The sequence below is a fragment of the Nomia melanderi genome, chromosome 5 (assembly GCF_051020985.1).
Source record: "Nomia melanderi isolate GNS246 chromosome 5, iyNomMela1, whole genome shotgun sequence".
NCBI lineage: Eukaryota > Metazoa > Arthropoda > Insecta > Hymenoptera > Halictidae > Nomia > Nomia melanderi.
In genome coordinates, this window is record NC_135003.1 from 2346492 (window position 1) to 2362557 (window position 16066).

The window sequence follows — 16066 nt, forward strand, 5'->3', positions numbered from 1 at the left end:
ATAAAAAAAAATGCAAATTCAGTTCTCCGACAGTTAAAGACAGACAATTTCAAAAAATTAAGGCTATATAAAATTAAATGTGTAATAATGCGGCTTATAAATTTGAATGTTAAAGCATCCAAGTAATTTGGCATCACAATGAAATGAATGCTATAGTATTCACGTCCGCGAACGTGTTATGAAAATTTCGTATTAGGTTATGTCATAAATTAGTTAAAAGAAAATCTGATTTCGAAAAAATATTGTTTAATATCGATTTAAATGATTGAAAGTTGATATTGATAAAATTTATATTTCAGGTAAGATACTCAAGAAAATCCTGTTATTTTCTTATCATATTTAACTTTTACGTGCTACCAAACACACTTTACTATAACCCCTTAACTTACACAGTCCAAGACAGAAAACTCAATGTAATAAATTGATAAAGTCATGTGCCAGATCATCAGTGTAAGATTAGACATCAGTACGGCAATACGTTACGAACAGTTTTAGAATTTTATACATTTTATATTACAGAGCTGTGTAATAGTTATAATTTATAACATCTGTTATTTTTTTAATTTTTTAAATTTATTTACATTTTAACAATTAAAATTAATGTAAGTAATAGTTTTAAGAAAAATCATATATCTAAGAAAATCTATAAAAATAGTCTATTTACTAAATCACATTATATTTTTATTAATTAATCGAATTATGCAGGCAGATTATCTTTTTTCTAATATATATTTTGAAAAAATATTAATATTTTTGATATGTTTAAATCTATGATGCAATATATGTCAAATTCTATGTTATATGTGCATGAGTTTATTAATGTTTTTTATACGCAGTTGTTTTATTTATTAAAAGACAAGTATTTACTTTTGTCTGAAGAATAGATTATTGTTTTATACAGTAAGAATTAGTTGTATAAATGTAACATATTTTTAAAATAATCTTGTTTTAATTATTTAAAGACAAATTATATATTTAATATTAATTAAGTAATGCAGTTGGTATGGCAAATAATATTTTTAATAGAATGTCAATGGAAGAGGGTTTTGCAACAAAAGCTATACATGCTGGACAAGATCCATTACAATGGAGTCACTCTGCAGTGGTAGCTCCTATTGTTACGTCTTCAACTTTCCAACAAGATGGACCTGGAGAACATAGAGTAAGTCTTTTAAGGAAAAAATTAAATAATGTAATAATGTACTATAATTTATTAAATTTAATAATTTTCCAATAATTTAAAACGTTTTATTTAATATTTTATATAAAAGATTAAAGTACATTTTATGGTTTTAAATAAGTATTAAAATATATTATAAAAAATTGTACATACATTTACTTGAAATCAGGGTGAAGCTATTGATATTGATCGAAGTAACAAGTAACTTTTATAAACAAATGTAACTCATAGATTTATTTATATTTATTTAAAAGTGTTAAAAATTTTAATGTAAGCTTCTGTTATTTATTATTATTAATATTATTATTTATTGTTCTAGGGTTATGATTATAGTAGAAGTGGCAATCCTACAAGGAATGTTTTAGAAACATGTTTAGCAGCTTTAGAAAATGGAAAACATGGATTTGTATTTGCATCTGGTTTAGGTGCTACAGTAGTAATAAATTCATTATTAAAAACAGGAGATCATATTATATCTGGAGATGACATTTATGGTGGAACTAACCGTCTTTTTAGAAACTATTTGTCTCAACATAGTATTGACTTATCATTTGTAAATACAGTTAACATAAATGATATCATATCTGCTATTAAACCAAATACAAAGGTATAAAGAAATTTTTTATGTTAATAAAAAATACGTATCATTAAAATTGTTTTTTAATAATACGTATGTTTACATTTTCATTTAGATGCTTTGGTTAGAGACGCCTACAAATCCTTTACTTAAGATAATTGATATCAAGGCTGTATGCGAAACAGTCAAAACCAAATATCCTGAAATTATTATAGTGGTAGATAATACTTTCTTAACTTGCTACTATCAGGTTGGTAATACTTTTCATTCAGTACTGTGATTTAAGAAAATGTATTCTGTTACGTACATTTTTATTATAGAGACCATTAGAATTAGGTGCAGATATTGTAGCTTATTCTTTAACGAAATATATGAATGGGCATTCAGATGTTATTTCTGGTGCAGCAATAACAAGGAATGATGAGATTGCAGCCAAACTTCGATTTTTTCAAAATGGTAAATTTATATTATTTCTCTAACTTACATGTTCAACTGTTTCTCTTTATATTAAATTAATATTTATCATTAAATTGTTTTAGCTTTGGGTATTGTGCCATCACCTTTTGACTGCTATTTAGTTAATCGTAGTTTAAAAACATTGGAACTTAGGATGCAACAACACATGAAAAATGGATTAGCAGTTGCAAAATTTTTAGAATCACATCCTTATGTGGAGAAAGTAATTCACCCATGTATGTGTCTTTATAAAGTATTGATTATACTACTTCTAAAAAATATTATTATATTGCTTTTAATATATTACAAGCTTTTTCAAAAGGCATGATGCTGTTAGAATTTATTATGCACTTAACATTTGACATGCTATATTATTTAATAATGACAGCTTAATTAAATTCTAGATCTTCCATCACATCCACAGCATGAACTCGCCCTTAGACAAACATCTGGTCATAGTGGAATGGTTTCATTTTACCTTAAAGGTGACTCTAGGAAATTTTTAAAAGCATTGAAAGTGTTTATATTAGCTGAATCGCTTGGCGGATATGAATCTCTTGCTGAGTTACCGTAAGTGAATAGTAACTATATTTATATCTGTTATACAAGGTATGACACCTAATTCTGCCAAACCTAATTACTTTCTTATTTGTTAAAATACAAAAAACTATGGGAAAAGTAATTGTATTTCAAGGTAGAAATACGACTGTGAAAGTAAAGATCATTTTGAGGTTACTTCTAATATTCTCTAAGATTTTACTAGTAGTAATGTTATTGAAAATAATCTATTTCTTCTTCATCAGTAAGAAAGTGAAATTGCGCTGAAAATTTTGCAAATCCTCCCATTTAAATAAGTATTCCTTTCAATAAAATCTCAAAATATGTGGAATTAAAACTTTTACTCTTATATCTTAATTTTCTTCCGAAAATATAAGAACTTTTTCCCAATACATTTCTTGCATCCTGACAAATGAAAGAATAATTAAAGGTGGCAGAGTTATTATATAGCACATCCTGTACATCTGATTGGAAAGAACGTTTCATTTACACATTGTTTTCATAGATCTGTTATGACACATGCATCACTTCTTGAAGAAACAAGAGCAGAATTGGGTATAACTGATCAATTAATTCGTTTATCTGTTGGCCTTGAAACGGAACGTGATATTTTGGCTGACCTTGATCAAGCCCTCACAGTTTGTCAAGAAACTGATTAAAAAATAATGAAACTTGCATTGATACAGGAACTTCATGCAAATTCAAATGATAAATTATTAATTTTTATATTACTATATACTATATACTATTATATTACACTATATATTATAATACTCATTGTCGCTGAAAATTAAGAAAATCTTAAGCTAATTGCCGCGAATTTCTAACCTTAAAACAGGGACAAAAATTAGAACATTTGTTTTGAAATATTAGTCTTGTAACGATCTATTGTTTGGAAGTTATTATATTTGAAAAGACGTGAATTTACATTAACGGCAACTAGGAATAAAATTTTAAAGAACTTGAATTTTCGTCAGCGGCCGTGAATACGTCAAGGCGGACGATCACTAATGCACACTACGCAGTCACACGCAATAGACCCGTTACCCGTTGCCCGCGCAGGCAAGTGACTGAACAGTCCTAATATATAATGGCATAAAATATTATATTTTTCATGTAGTTCCTTTGTACACAAATAATTGATTTTCTTCATGTTATTTATATCCAATGTACTTTCATGATTTGGATCTTATATAAAAAATGTTTGAATGTATGAAACTCTACAAATATTTGTTATCAAACTATTAAAATAATTCAATAGTTAAAACAAGTAAATGTCATTTCATGTCAAACAAAATACTTTTTGGACCCAGTTTATGCGAATTTGTCAGTTGTGAAATCTACGTGAAGTTATCACTTTTTTAAATAGCTTAATGAAAAAAATGTGAAAAAATATATTTAGAAATTTGAACTCGTTGAATCCCGGATAGCTTCATATGCTTGACTATCGGCGCCAGAGTTTTTATTGAACGAAATACACATAGTGATAAAATATGTCAGATTATTTAACTGAATCATCGTTTTATGTTATATTATTAATAATATTGAAAAGTTTAGTTAATGGAACTGCTGTAATTGACATGGTCACCGATCGGCCTTACTGGTAAGTCAAGTACTTGTCATTAGCGATCCTTGTGGCATATAATGTGTAAAAATGTCCTCTACAATATATGTAACCATAAAAGCTAATTGCTAAATTAGTTGCAGAAGTTGTTAATTAATAACAGTATTGAACTTCATTTAATTTCATGTGGACTGCATGAAACATGATCTGCTTAATACAAGAATGTCTCATAAAGTACTTTTATTAAATCAAATAATTTATTTGTAATTAAATTTCGTTATATAATTAAAATAATTTGAATAGATATGTATATATTATGCAATATTTTCATTTTATTTTTACATAGTATTTAATGTTTAACATAATTCCTTATGACCTTGTTAATTTGTACCGTCGTATATCTTCAATTAAAACTTTCAGTGTTATAAAATGCATTTAGAATGCAAAATATATTTCTGCTTTTGTATTTTTGCAATGAATAAAGTACAGCGTAATAAAACTTAATACTGAATTTGTTATTTGAATTCTTTGTGTGAAATCATGTGCTTAATAATACAAATACTTATTCTAATTAAATGTAAATCCTTATTAACTTTAGATTTATGTTACTGAAAAATTAATTTTCTAACTGTGTCGCAATTTTCCCTTGTTTAGACCATCATATTTTTGTGCTCGACTATACAATAGCACTCCTGCTATTACCAAACATGTTCCCAAAGCCGATAATCCAGTTACCGGATTGTTAAATAATAAAACAGATACCCAAATTAAAGAAGCTCTCTTTGCTGTATTGGCCACACTATAAGAAAGAATACATTTAATAGATGGTTTTACTTAAATTAGATTTAGAAACATACCTATGCGTTACAGGACTAACATAATCCATCAATGCATATGCAGTGATACTTTGAAAATGGAAGAACACTCCATTAAGAAGATAGGCTGTGAATAATTTAAAACTTAAGGAATGCTCAAGTGTTGGTAAGTCTAGTAGTAAAATTGACACTGGTATTTGCACCACAATTGATGCTAAACTGGTATAAAATTGTAACTCTGCAGGCCTGTAATTTTAAATAGTAAATATAGTTTAAACAAAAGAGCTACTACAACTTCAGATGTAAATAATGAATGTAATACTTACGAGTACCTAAAATTGTTGCCACTGATTAACATTTTGGAATAAACATTTTGCAAACATTCTGTTACATTTGTGGCCATAACAGCAATAAATCCTCTGACATCGAAACTGATTTCATTCACTGAACACAGAGCTAAACCACCCATTACAGGAATTAAAGATAAATTTACATATAACCCTGTGTGTTCTCCTATAAATAAAGTAAAAGCATTATTAATTTTATTTACTGCATAATTTAGTGAAAAATTTCTTGAAGTACAAATTCTTAAATGGTTAAAGATAATTTAAGTATGGTAAAAAATGTTTATTATAGATTAAAACAGGACTATAAAATATAAAAGATCTTACCTAATAAATATCTGCTAATAAGGACGGTAAAAATTGGCGCGCTACTTTTAATAGTTTCTGTGAAACTCACTGCTACATAATTGAGTGATACTAATCCTAGTACTACTGTTGTAAATCTTGTACATCCTACCAATATCATATGTTTATAAAAACCTGCTGGTTTTGATAATCTTGATCTTGTTCTATACATTCCACATGGAAAATACATTTGTATAAAACCACATATTGCTGTCATTAACATCTGACAGGCACCTGTATAAATAAATATTACTTAAGTTTAATTTATTTCATTTTTAACTATATTTCATTTATATTTCTTATTACATTAAAATCTGTTAAGAAATTATATGAAATAACAAGTATTATTATATAAAAGAAATGCATAAATCCATCGTATTGGTTGTTTGTATTTCCAATATTTATATATAAAAAACACTGTTTAAAAATAAACAAAACATATTCATGTATAAAATAATACTTATACTAATAAAAAATCAACTACAAATGAAATTTGACTGTGTTTGGTTAAAAAATTATATGTATAAAATAAAATAGTTGAAATATGTTTTTCATGAATGATTTCTAAAGCAGGAATATTAATACATTAAATATGTTTTTATTTACCCAAAATTGTTGGATTTCCTTCCATGTAAGATAATATGTATTTGTTTAAGAATAAAGTACACCCACTGAAGAGGAACCATAATGCTACAAATATCAAAGCTCTGGAGTTAAATAAACCACCTTTAGTTTTATTTGTATGTACAATTATTTCTTCAGATTTTCTACTATTCTCCTTAAGTTGTATAGTTTGGTTATCATGTATTAGTGGTTGTTCAGTATCGTGTGGTGTTAACGTATAATTTATGCGAACGGAATGATTTTCCATTACACCATAAATAAAGGGTGCTTATTGTTTTCGAATAGAATATTACAACATTAATGCATGTAAACATATACTCTGATCTTGGTTAACGCTTTCTCACCGGTGAGATCACATCTTCGGTACAGCCGGTTAACGTAATATTGATACTCGTGTCTTTCCTCCAAAAATAGATTGTAGGTTATGTTTTAAGAGAATTTTAAATGTACGATAAAAATTGCAGTATTAGTATGACAAATAGCATGACTATATAAAAATCTATCGATAATACTGATATACAGTTTTCTATTCGATTAATCATAGTCCTCTCACTGTATCACATTTTTGCAAACTAGTAGAGGTCGGTTACATTCATTCATCATATGGATATGCACTATACATTAGATATTATATATATAGTATTATGTGTTTACGAACACTTTGCTAATATGTTTATATAAACACGTATTATATCTTAGTATAGTGATATTTACTTAGGCTAGCTTTCTAACACTTTCATTATTGAATATTTTCACAGTTATGTTATGATACATAAAAAAATACTAAATCAGATTACATATAAAATATATAAATATAATATCTAAAAGTTTTATTTTTATGTAATTTTGTATACATTTTTGGTTATAATTTTATTAAAATAAATTTTATACATATTAACAACCAACTTTTGTTATTTCATTTATACAGATTAATCAAAGTATCAAATAATGATGTCTACATATTTATATAACAATATTATTTTGTTTGATTACAATTCAGTGGATGGTGTATTTTCAAGTACATCATTTTGTATTCTATTAATAGTTTTGCAGCTATGTTTTCCAATGTAATCTTTGTACGATAAAAGTGCTACATTTCTCCCACTTATTGCACTCATTTCCATTGCACTGGCTGCCCATTCAATAGCATTCACATGATAAAGTGCATTGTGCAATTTAAATTTTGCCTCATGGATATGTGTTGAATATTCAGGATATGCCTTCCAAGAAATCTCCTTCATTTCAGTAATCTAAAAAGAGAACATTAAAATATTTCTATAGTTTCTGAAATTTTGATATTAGATTTTTATAAGCATTATTAACGTACATTTGAAAACATTTTATTCAGAACTTCTGATTTTAATGGAGCATTACTAAAGATTTTCCAAACTTTACTATTCCCTATTTTTCCCATTACAGAATTTAATTTTCCCACAGAATTGATTATTGTTTTATTAGGATTACAACTAAGGATATTATCAATTTCTTCCTCTGAACCAAAATAATGTGGTTTTAAATCAGCTTTAACAAAAGTAGCTATAGTTTTATGATATTTCTCTGCTCCATGAAAGTCATTATTTGGGAATCCCTCAAAATCTATGGGAAACTGTTGATCATTGGTAAGCGAGGTAGCAATAATTACAATATCATATGTTGATTTCATTGTAGTTGTACCAATTTTACTATCTATAATAAAAGTTATTATATATTAAATCAGAATAAGAATGTTATTAAATAATTAATAAAATACTGCACCTTTAACACTGTAATACACTTCATATGATTGTTTGCCATTTTCTTTTACAGTATTAACAATTTTTTCAACATATGAAGGTATAATATGTACATTATGATTTTCATATATTAAACGTTCAGGTACCTAAAATACAATATTGTTAACTGAATGATGATTCCATGAATGGGTTTACTGCCTCATTATATTGTTATTCAAAAATATAATTTCACACTCAAAAGAAAAAAACCTTTTTATTTCCTTCTTTAACAGACCACAAGCTGAAACCCATTCCAGCTAAAGATACACAACCAACAAAACTATGGACATTAGTATCTTGTCCGTAATTTACAATTAATGTTGTTTTAACAAGTTCATCTATTATTTTTTCTGAATAACCCAGATTTAAAAGATGATTTTTAATAGATACTTGTAATAACTTTGGAAATTCATTATTCATTTCTGATAGTAAACCTGTTACATTCTCAAAATATTTTCCAGCATCCTGTAAATCGTATATCTTTGCAAAGTCATTTAGTATAGATTGTATATATCTGTTAAAGACAAATAAAATTAATTGTTGTCATAATACCAACTAACAGGATGTTTATAAAATTATTGTTATTGTCATATACAATACCTATTAAGGCTGAATGGTTGAGTACCATATCTATAAAGTAGTTTAGCAAAAGATATTACGTTCCAGTTACTTTCCTCAAACACAAATTCATTACCATTCCAAATTGCAGTTTTTTTATCATTAGTTTGTTTATGTTCTAAACCTATAAAAGAAATTCAATTTCATTAAATGCATTCAAAATGATAAGAACGTAATATAAAATTATGTATTATTACATAATATACAATACCAAGTAATTTAACAAATTCTTGCATATATTTATTTTGAGGATGTATGATCGAACCACCAGCTTCAAACAGGTCATCATCAATTTCTACTGTTGCTAAACGTCCACCAATAGTTTTTGCTTCATATAAATCAATGTTAAGGTTACTTTTAAATAATTCTGTAAGAAAATGGGAAGTAGATGCTCCTCCAATGCCTCCACCAATAATTGCTGAAATATTTTAAATATATAAAATAAACAATAAAATATAATTTGGTGATACTACTTTATTACATACAATACTAAATTATAATATTTTTATCAAATAAAATATTTTAATACCACTATATTTTTCCATGATCCAATTACATTATTGCAATTGTTTTATTTTGAATGTTTAAAAAGTCGTACAATTGAATAATAATGATTTTTACCCACCTATGTTTGGTTTACAATTTTCAAAAGAAATTCCTCTTTTAAAGAGTAATATAAACAAAAATATTATTCGAAGTTCCATAATTTGCATTTATCTTATTACACGTATAACCTTTTAAAGACTGCTTATTTATGCTCATGCTTATCGATCAAAATTCGCCGCAAACGAAATATAAAAGTACATAGAATCACATTAAAAATACACTTTTTTGTCGCCTAATCTGTTAAGGCTTCGGATTTTAGAACCCCACCGATATTCTCTGTCACTTGCAACATTACCAACCGAACATTGATAAGTAAGAAACAATTCTTATCGCGCATGAGAATCAACCTTCTTTGAATATTTATATCTAAATATAAAAATATTCAATATAAACGTAATATTTTTACATTTTTTTTAATGAAAATATTAAACATAATAACAAATACATCAAATAAATAACTTTTCTTATTTTGTACTTTTTATTCTGTATTATACTTATTTAGTTTTGTTCAATGTTTTATTCTTCTCAACCATTATAAATGTTTTAACTTGTTATAAATACGTTGACATCGAGGACCTTAATATATTTCAGCAAACTACTTGAGCAGATGAAGTTCAAAAAATGTCAAAGTATCATCCATTTTAACGACTTATTTCAAATGAACCAAATTTTATCAATGTTAACATATTTAAAAAATGTTTAAGTTTCAGTAGCACTTAAAAAGAACAAAGCTAAGAAATATTCGGAAATGTATAAAAGTATTTATATTTTTTTGAAAATTGTCAAGACTTCTTACTATCGACCTTATTGCTAATGCATTTAAAACTAAACCCTTCGGTGGATGTCTTCTTTCTTGTATCTTTGTAAAACGAAGAAAAGTGTTACACGGAGAATGATCGATATCTTCTTTCTTGCATGTATGTCAAACTTAAAATAGCTTTTCTCTTAACTTAACATGTTCGTGGACGGTTATTACATATGCAGTATTTTCGCTTTGCTCTCCTCTTCACTTGGGTCACCACTACATTTGTAGTACATTATCTTTTTTTAATTTTTATCGTTAATACAATAGAAAAACTTATAAATGAAACTGTCTGTCTAATTTACGTTCATCATATATAGTACAAGAATTTCGTTATTCTATTGTCAATAACAATAAAAAATTCACCTAACAAACATCGAAATTTAGTTTCTGGAGATTGCTCATATCAATACGTCCATGAATTTGTTAAAGTGTACATGGCACGCAATTACTAAACAAAGAAAATGAAAAGAATTCATGTTCTATCGATTTTTCCGTTTAGCACATACCGACGAGTTATTGGGAAAAGATGAGGAAAAGGGAAGATTAAGAAAGAAGTCTTTGATTCGAGAAAGTGAATCGAAGAATAAGCTTCGATTAGCTTAATAATAATTCCAAAAAAGAGGAAGACACTAAGATAAGATTTAGCGTATCTTTACCCAGGTACCCAACATTTCTCATGTCTCGTTTTCAGATTATGACAAGTGCAGAGAGAATTCTACACGGATTACAAGGAGTAGGATCTCGAAACAATGGCAAGTTCTGAGTATGAAAGTTTTTAAACGCTAAATCTTCTGCAAAAAAATGAATGACTACGAGTGTTGGCAACACGAAAATGAAATGTTGCGAGGGTGATTAAACCTACTTGAGACACGGGTAGATGAAAAAATACGATCTACGCGAGAAGCGGGTAAATCAGAGGGATCAGGTATACTCGGGAACTGGATATATGTATTAAAACGAACAAAGCTGGAGCCAACAACGTAATGATTCCTTGAATATATTCACCACCATCAGCATGATCCTTTATAGAGAATACTTTATCGAAGGTAATGCTGTTTAAGCATAGGTCTTACTGTGTAGAATTTGTTGTAAATAGGAACCCAAAGACGAAACTGAGTTTCTATCTACCTTCTTTTTTAAATTTTCAATTAATGATTCTATTACTATTGAACTTATTACTAACCCATTTAAAATTAAATTTCTCAACGAATATCTTCTTTCTTGAGCCTACCTTGTAGTATCATTATATAATACTTATAATCTTTAAAATATAACTAAAGTGTAAAATAATAATTTTAATCTTCTGTCAACAATATAGATCTCAAAAGGTTCGAAAATTTAATTATTTAATTTCTCTAAAACGAAGAGGACACACTGCTTGAGCCCTCTACCTAAAAAAACTTGCATTCATAGGGGTTAGACACCCCAAATACCGTTCCCCGTGATCAGTTCAATTTCAAGTTTTAAGAGGACGAAATCATTTTTGTTCCTCTAATTGGTCTATATTACCGTCTACGTTAGTGTTTTGGAAGTATTCAATGCAGAGCAACAGCGTGAGAGGAACACCAAATACAGTATTGAAAAAATTGTTCCTTTTAATATGCATATTTTGTGATTTATTTATAATTTATTTTTATACGTTATTTACAATTTTATTTTCCAAAATAATGACTTACTTTATTTTCCATTTATATAACACACTAAAAAATCTCGTAAATTGAAGTCTCAAAATAGTTATACTTCTTTAAGCGCTGGCAAATTTCTTCATATTTTTTCGAAAAGTTATAGTTTTATAGGTAAAGTCCTACAACAGCTTTTTTAATATTCTCTTATTACAAAGTTATGTATCGTTAAAAAAAATTTTATTTTTTCATGATTTCACTTCGGGTTTTAATTTTGATTGCAAACTAATACGAAGATTTAGCTAAAATGTTATTTTTCTATTAAATTACAGACTACAGCAAATATCTTAGAATTCTTTCAAATTTCTGCAAAAATCACACCAATGAAAAATCAAACCCAACCATAAATGGTTCAAATTGTCAACCATATCAGGGAAAAACCATATTGCCAGCGGAGGATTAAAAATTGAGAAAAATTTTAATTTGAAAATAATTTTCAGTCTCATTAAATGACTGTGAGATATTTGTGTATACAGGCCAATTTTATTAAAAAAGCGTAAATAATAGTTTTTGGTAATAGTAAGTTAGAAATTTGAAAGAATGTAACGAATTCTTTTGCTACTCCATTTATATTGCTCAATCAGAATTTTAAACTGATCAATGTACAAAAATAAATGCAAAAAAACATTTAAATAAATAATGAAATATATTTCATAGAGCACATATAAATTACTATTGTTAATTTGTATCAAATATGTATCAACTTTCAGTATCTTATTTGATTAAAGATGTAGCGTCATTCGCCATATTTATTTTCGGTCCACAGACACCTGTGAGCATTACTTCCTTTTGATTCATATCCACTTGCGTTGTTTGACAACAACGCCAAAGGTACTTAAATTACTGTTAATGTGGCTCATTGCTCTTGGCAATCTTTTTTTTTGACGTGTGAAATAAATGTAACGATAAGGTATTATCCTATGTTCAGTGAAACAAGTGGATATAAACGCACACACAAAAAAAGGTGAAGATTATTCGGGCGTCGTTGGACAGCATTGGGTGTGTCATAATGAAGATTGTTTATACGTTTTTGGCGTTAGCCTTTTTACAAACAGGTAAAGGACTCAGATATTTACTTGCACGTACTCGCTTTGTACGTAATAGTAGCTTTTCATTTTTTTGTTGAAACATTGAAATCTGTTTCATTGATCCTGACCGCAATGCCGATAATGCATTCATGTAATGTTTACAGAACATTTTACGCAATTCAATAATATGATGTGATACTTATGTAAGGTCACATGATAGATTGAATTTGATATTTGCCTACTGTTATTTTTATTTTATCGTAATAAAATATTTGCAAGTGGATATTTTATTATCTTTTCAGTGAAGGGCCAACGTACACCATCAATATCTTATATTTCTCAAGAACAAATTAAAGATATTGGAGAAACTGTAGAGTTCCGTTGCTCTGTCCAATATGCACAAGAATTTCCGGTCATATGGACAAAAATTAATAAAGATATTGCTAATGAACAAATGCCACTTTCACATGGTAGTTCTTTAATTATAAGGGATACCAGATTTGCCCTTAGGTATGATGAAGCTACATCTACCTTTGTATTGCAGGTAATTTGATAATAATACATTTATGATTATAGGTTTTCCTTAAAACTTAATTATTTAAAAATTTAATATTATCTACCCGAATAAATTAACATATGGAATTATGTATGTTATAAATATTTTAGGTAAAAGATATACAAGAAACTGATGCAGGATTTTATCAGTGCAAAGTACTGATATCTCTGAATAATTATGTGACTGCTAATGTAGAACTACAAGTTCGTAGACCACCTATTATAAGTGATAATTCAACAAGAGCATTTGTTGTCAGTGAAGGACAACCGGTGCAACTTGAATGTTATGCCGGTGGTTTTCCTACACCTAGAATTTCATGGCGTAGGGAAAATAACGCCATTCTGCCAACTGGTGGATCAATTTATAGGTAGGAAACTGATTTTTGATAGTGTTATTATATTAAACATATTCATATGAAATCTTCAATAAACAAATTATTCTAGTGGCAATGTATTGAAAATTCCTGCAATTCGCAAAGAGGATCGTGGAACATATTATTGCGTTGCTGAAAATGGTGTAGGACGTGGAGCTAGACGTAATATTAATGTTGAAGTTGAATTTGCACCTGTGATTACGGCACCAAGGCCACGACTTGGTCAAGCCTTACAGTATGATATGGACTTAGAATGTCACGTAGAAGCGTACCCTCCACCAGCTATTGTTTGGTTAAAAGACGATGTTCCATTATTAAATAACCAGCATTATAGTATATCACATTTTGCAACTGCTGACCAATATACTGATACAACGATTAGAGTGATTACTATTGAGAAGAGACAGTTTGGAGAATATGTCTGCAGAGCTGCTAACAAATTGGGCACTGCAGAAACAAAGGTTGAATTGTTTGGTATGTATTTTGAAACGTAATTAAATGCATTATAAGTAAATGTAAATACACGGAATATTAATTTTCTCGTTGTAATCTTAGGTATAAAGCTGTAGAGTAGATAAATTTATATATATATATTGTGCACGATAATGTAAAAATATTTATTTCGTATTTGATGCAGATTATATTGTGTTCATTATATGATAATTTTATTTGTTTGCCTTTATAAGAATTTGTTTGACTTTTCAAATTTTATTTTAACGTTATGTTTAGTAGCTAGCATGCTCTAGAGTTTTCCTTGTCTTGTTTGTGCAGAAACAACTGTCCCTGTGTGTCCACCAGCTTGTGGTCAAGCCCGTTATGGGGCTGGAGTAGTACCATTCTCTTCAGGGCCTTTGATAGTCTTCGTTTTATTGCTTACAGTTGTTATGAGGTATGTTAAATAAATCATAAATGTTTTTTTCTTGCTTTATGATAGAATTACGTAGTGCAATATGAATTATTTAGTAAACCAAATATATAAATACATAGATCGAATTGACGGAACAGAATAATATACGATATACAACCATAAATCGATAAAATACAAAACACACACATACCACGTACACGCCAAATTCACTCACAACACTTTACACCCATTATATCATTTATCATTCGTTTAACAGTGTAAGATATTTGAAATGGTGTAGCTTGTTATGTTTAAAAAGTAACGTCGTAATTTACAGAAATTTCTACGCCAAATATTAACTACCCAGGACTTCGGTGGGCAGCTGCAAGTCGATGCCACTTATCTAAATGGCTGCTGATAATACTGTGGTTCATCATTCTCAATAGATATTAGAGAAACATCATCGATAACATTAGGGGCCTGATTTGTTTTTAATACCTTTTAGATGATTATTTTTGTAGTTATTTACAACCAAAATTGAATGATTACTAGCGCATATATAAAAATTATTAGGGGCCAGCCATATAAGAGTTGTTGGCAAGGTACAAACTAACATTCCAGATAAAGTACATAGTGATGCGTAGCAAAGAAGAAAAAGTAATATTACTGCGTACCAATAGTTCGATATATAATATATATATATATATATATATATTATATGTATATTATATAGTTCTTTTATATATCAGTACAACTGATGGACGCGAAGGAAGTGATTGATAATAATGTTACGAGTGTATCAATACAACCTTCCAGATAGCTCTGGTAGGAGCTCAAAAGTGCAGCAATACAATTTTAAATACTTAATACTTGTTAATCTTCTATTAAAAATACAAAAACTCGAAGTAGCAATATTCTATAGTTGCCTTGTTATGTAAAGTTCGGCAAACAAGAAAAGTTGAAATTTAAATATACATGTTAGTACCTTGGATCGTGATGATATGCAAAGCATGTAATTCGTTTTCTAGAACTAGACCAATGGTTGTATATTGTAGACGAAATTATTTATACAATTGCGACTAGGATATTTTATATGTGTGTTATGCGCATAGACTGCATACTCATAACAGGGATCTTTTTCTTCTCGTCTTTTTTAGACGAATGCGCGAATATCGTAAGGACAGCAGAAGCGTAGAATCTCATTAAGTAACATTTTGTACGACCTTTTTACGAGTTTGCAATTTTATATTTACTTCTAGACTAATATGAATTTTAATAAATGAGAATTGCGTCACATTCCTGTTTTATCCTTATCA

The 16066-nt window shown here is 28.3% G+C and overlaps 4 protein-coding genes across 7 annotated transcripts; 2 read left to right on the top strand and 2 right to left on the bottom strand.

The window, feature by feature from the left end:
* The first annotated feature begins 17 nt into the window (after positions 1 to 17).
* Positions 18 to 4839, top strand: LOC116424832 (putative cystathionine gamma-lyase 2). Of its 4 annotated transcripts, none has more exons than XM_031971779.2 (8): positions 18 to 299; positions 1027 to 1162; positions 1500 to 1787; positions 1873 to 2007; positions 2078 to 2213; positions 2297 to 2449; positions 2618 to 2783; positions 3277 to 4839. In XM_031971779.2, the coding sequence occupies exons 2-8, from the start codon at positions 1028 to 1030 to the stop codon at positions 3428 to 3430; spliced, it is 1167 nt and encodes a 388-aa protein (XP_031827639.1). In that variant the 5' UTR covers positions 18 to 299; position 1027; the 3' UTR covers positions 3431 to 4839. The 4 variants fall into 4 exon arrangements, with proteins under 4 accessions (XP_031827639.1, XP_031827638.1, XP_031827640.1 ...); XM_031971778.2 differs by lacking the exon at positions 18 to 299 and adding an exon at positions 433 to 602; XM_031971780.2 differs by lacking the exon at positions 18 to 299 and adding an exon at positions 688 to 900.
* On the bottom strand, positions 4830 to 7219 carry LOC116424834 (solute carrier family 35 member E2A). Its single transcript, XM_031971782.2, has 5 exons — positions 6446 to 7219; positions 5822 to 6073; positions 5477 to 5663; positions 5193 to 5396; positions 4830 to 5134 (listed from the first exon to the last, which is right to left on the bottom strand). Exons 1-5 carry the CDS (start codon positions 6708 to 6710, stop codon positions 4960 to 4962), a joined length of 1083 nt encoding a protein of 360 aa, XP_031827642.1. The 5' UTR covers positions 6711 to 7219; the 3' UTR covers positions 4830 to 4959.
* A 105-nt stretch (positions 7220 to 7324) lies between these two features.
* Positions 7325 to 9768, bottom strand: LOC116424831 (prenylcysteine oxidase 1). Its single transcript, XM_031971775.2, has 7 exons — positions 9479 to 9768; positions 9065 to 9271; positions 8836 to 8977; positions 8446 to 8749; positions 8219 to 8342; positions 7791 to 8149; positions 7325 to 7713 (listed from the first exon to the last, which is right to left on the bottom strand). Exons 1-7 carry the CDS (start codon positions 9564 to 9566, stop codon positions 7453 to 7455), a joined length of 1485 nt encoding a protein of 494 aa, XP_031827635.1. The 5' UTR covers positions 9567 to 9768; the 3' UTR covers positions 7325 to 7452.
* A 2907-nt stretch (positions 9769 to 12675) lies between these two features.
* Lac (septate junction protein lachesin) lies at positions 12676 to 16046 on the top strand. The gene is made up of 7 exons (XM_031971781.2): positions 12676 to 12777; positions 12875 to 13001; positions 13277 to 13518; positions 13641 to 13897; positions 13974 to 14377; positions 14675 to 14792; positions 15088 to 16046. Exons 2-7 carry the CDS (start codon positions 12956 to 12958, stop codon positions 15107 to 15109), a joined length of 1089 nt encoding a protein of 362 aa, XP_031827641.1. The 5' UTR covers positions 12676 to 12777; positions 12875 to 12955; the 3' UTR covers positions 15110 to 16046.
* Positions 16047 to 16066: the final 20 nt, after the last annotated feature.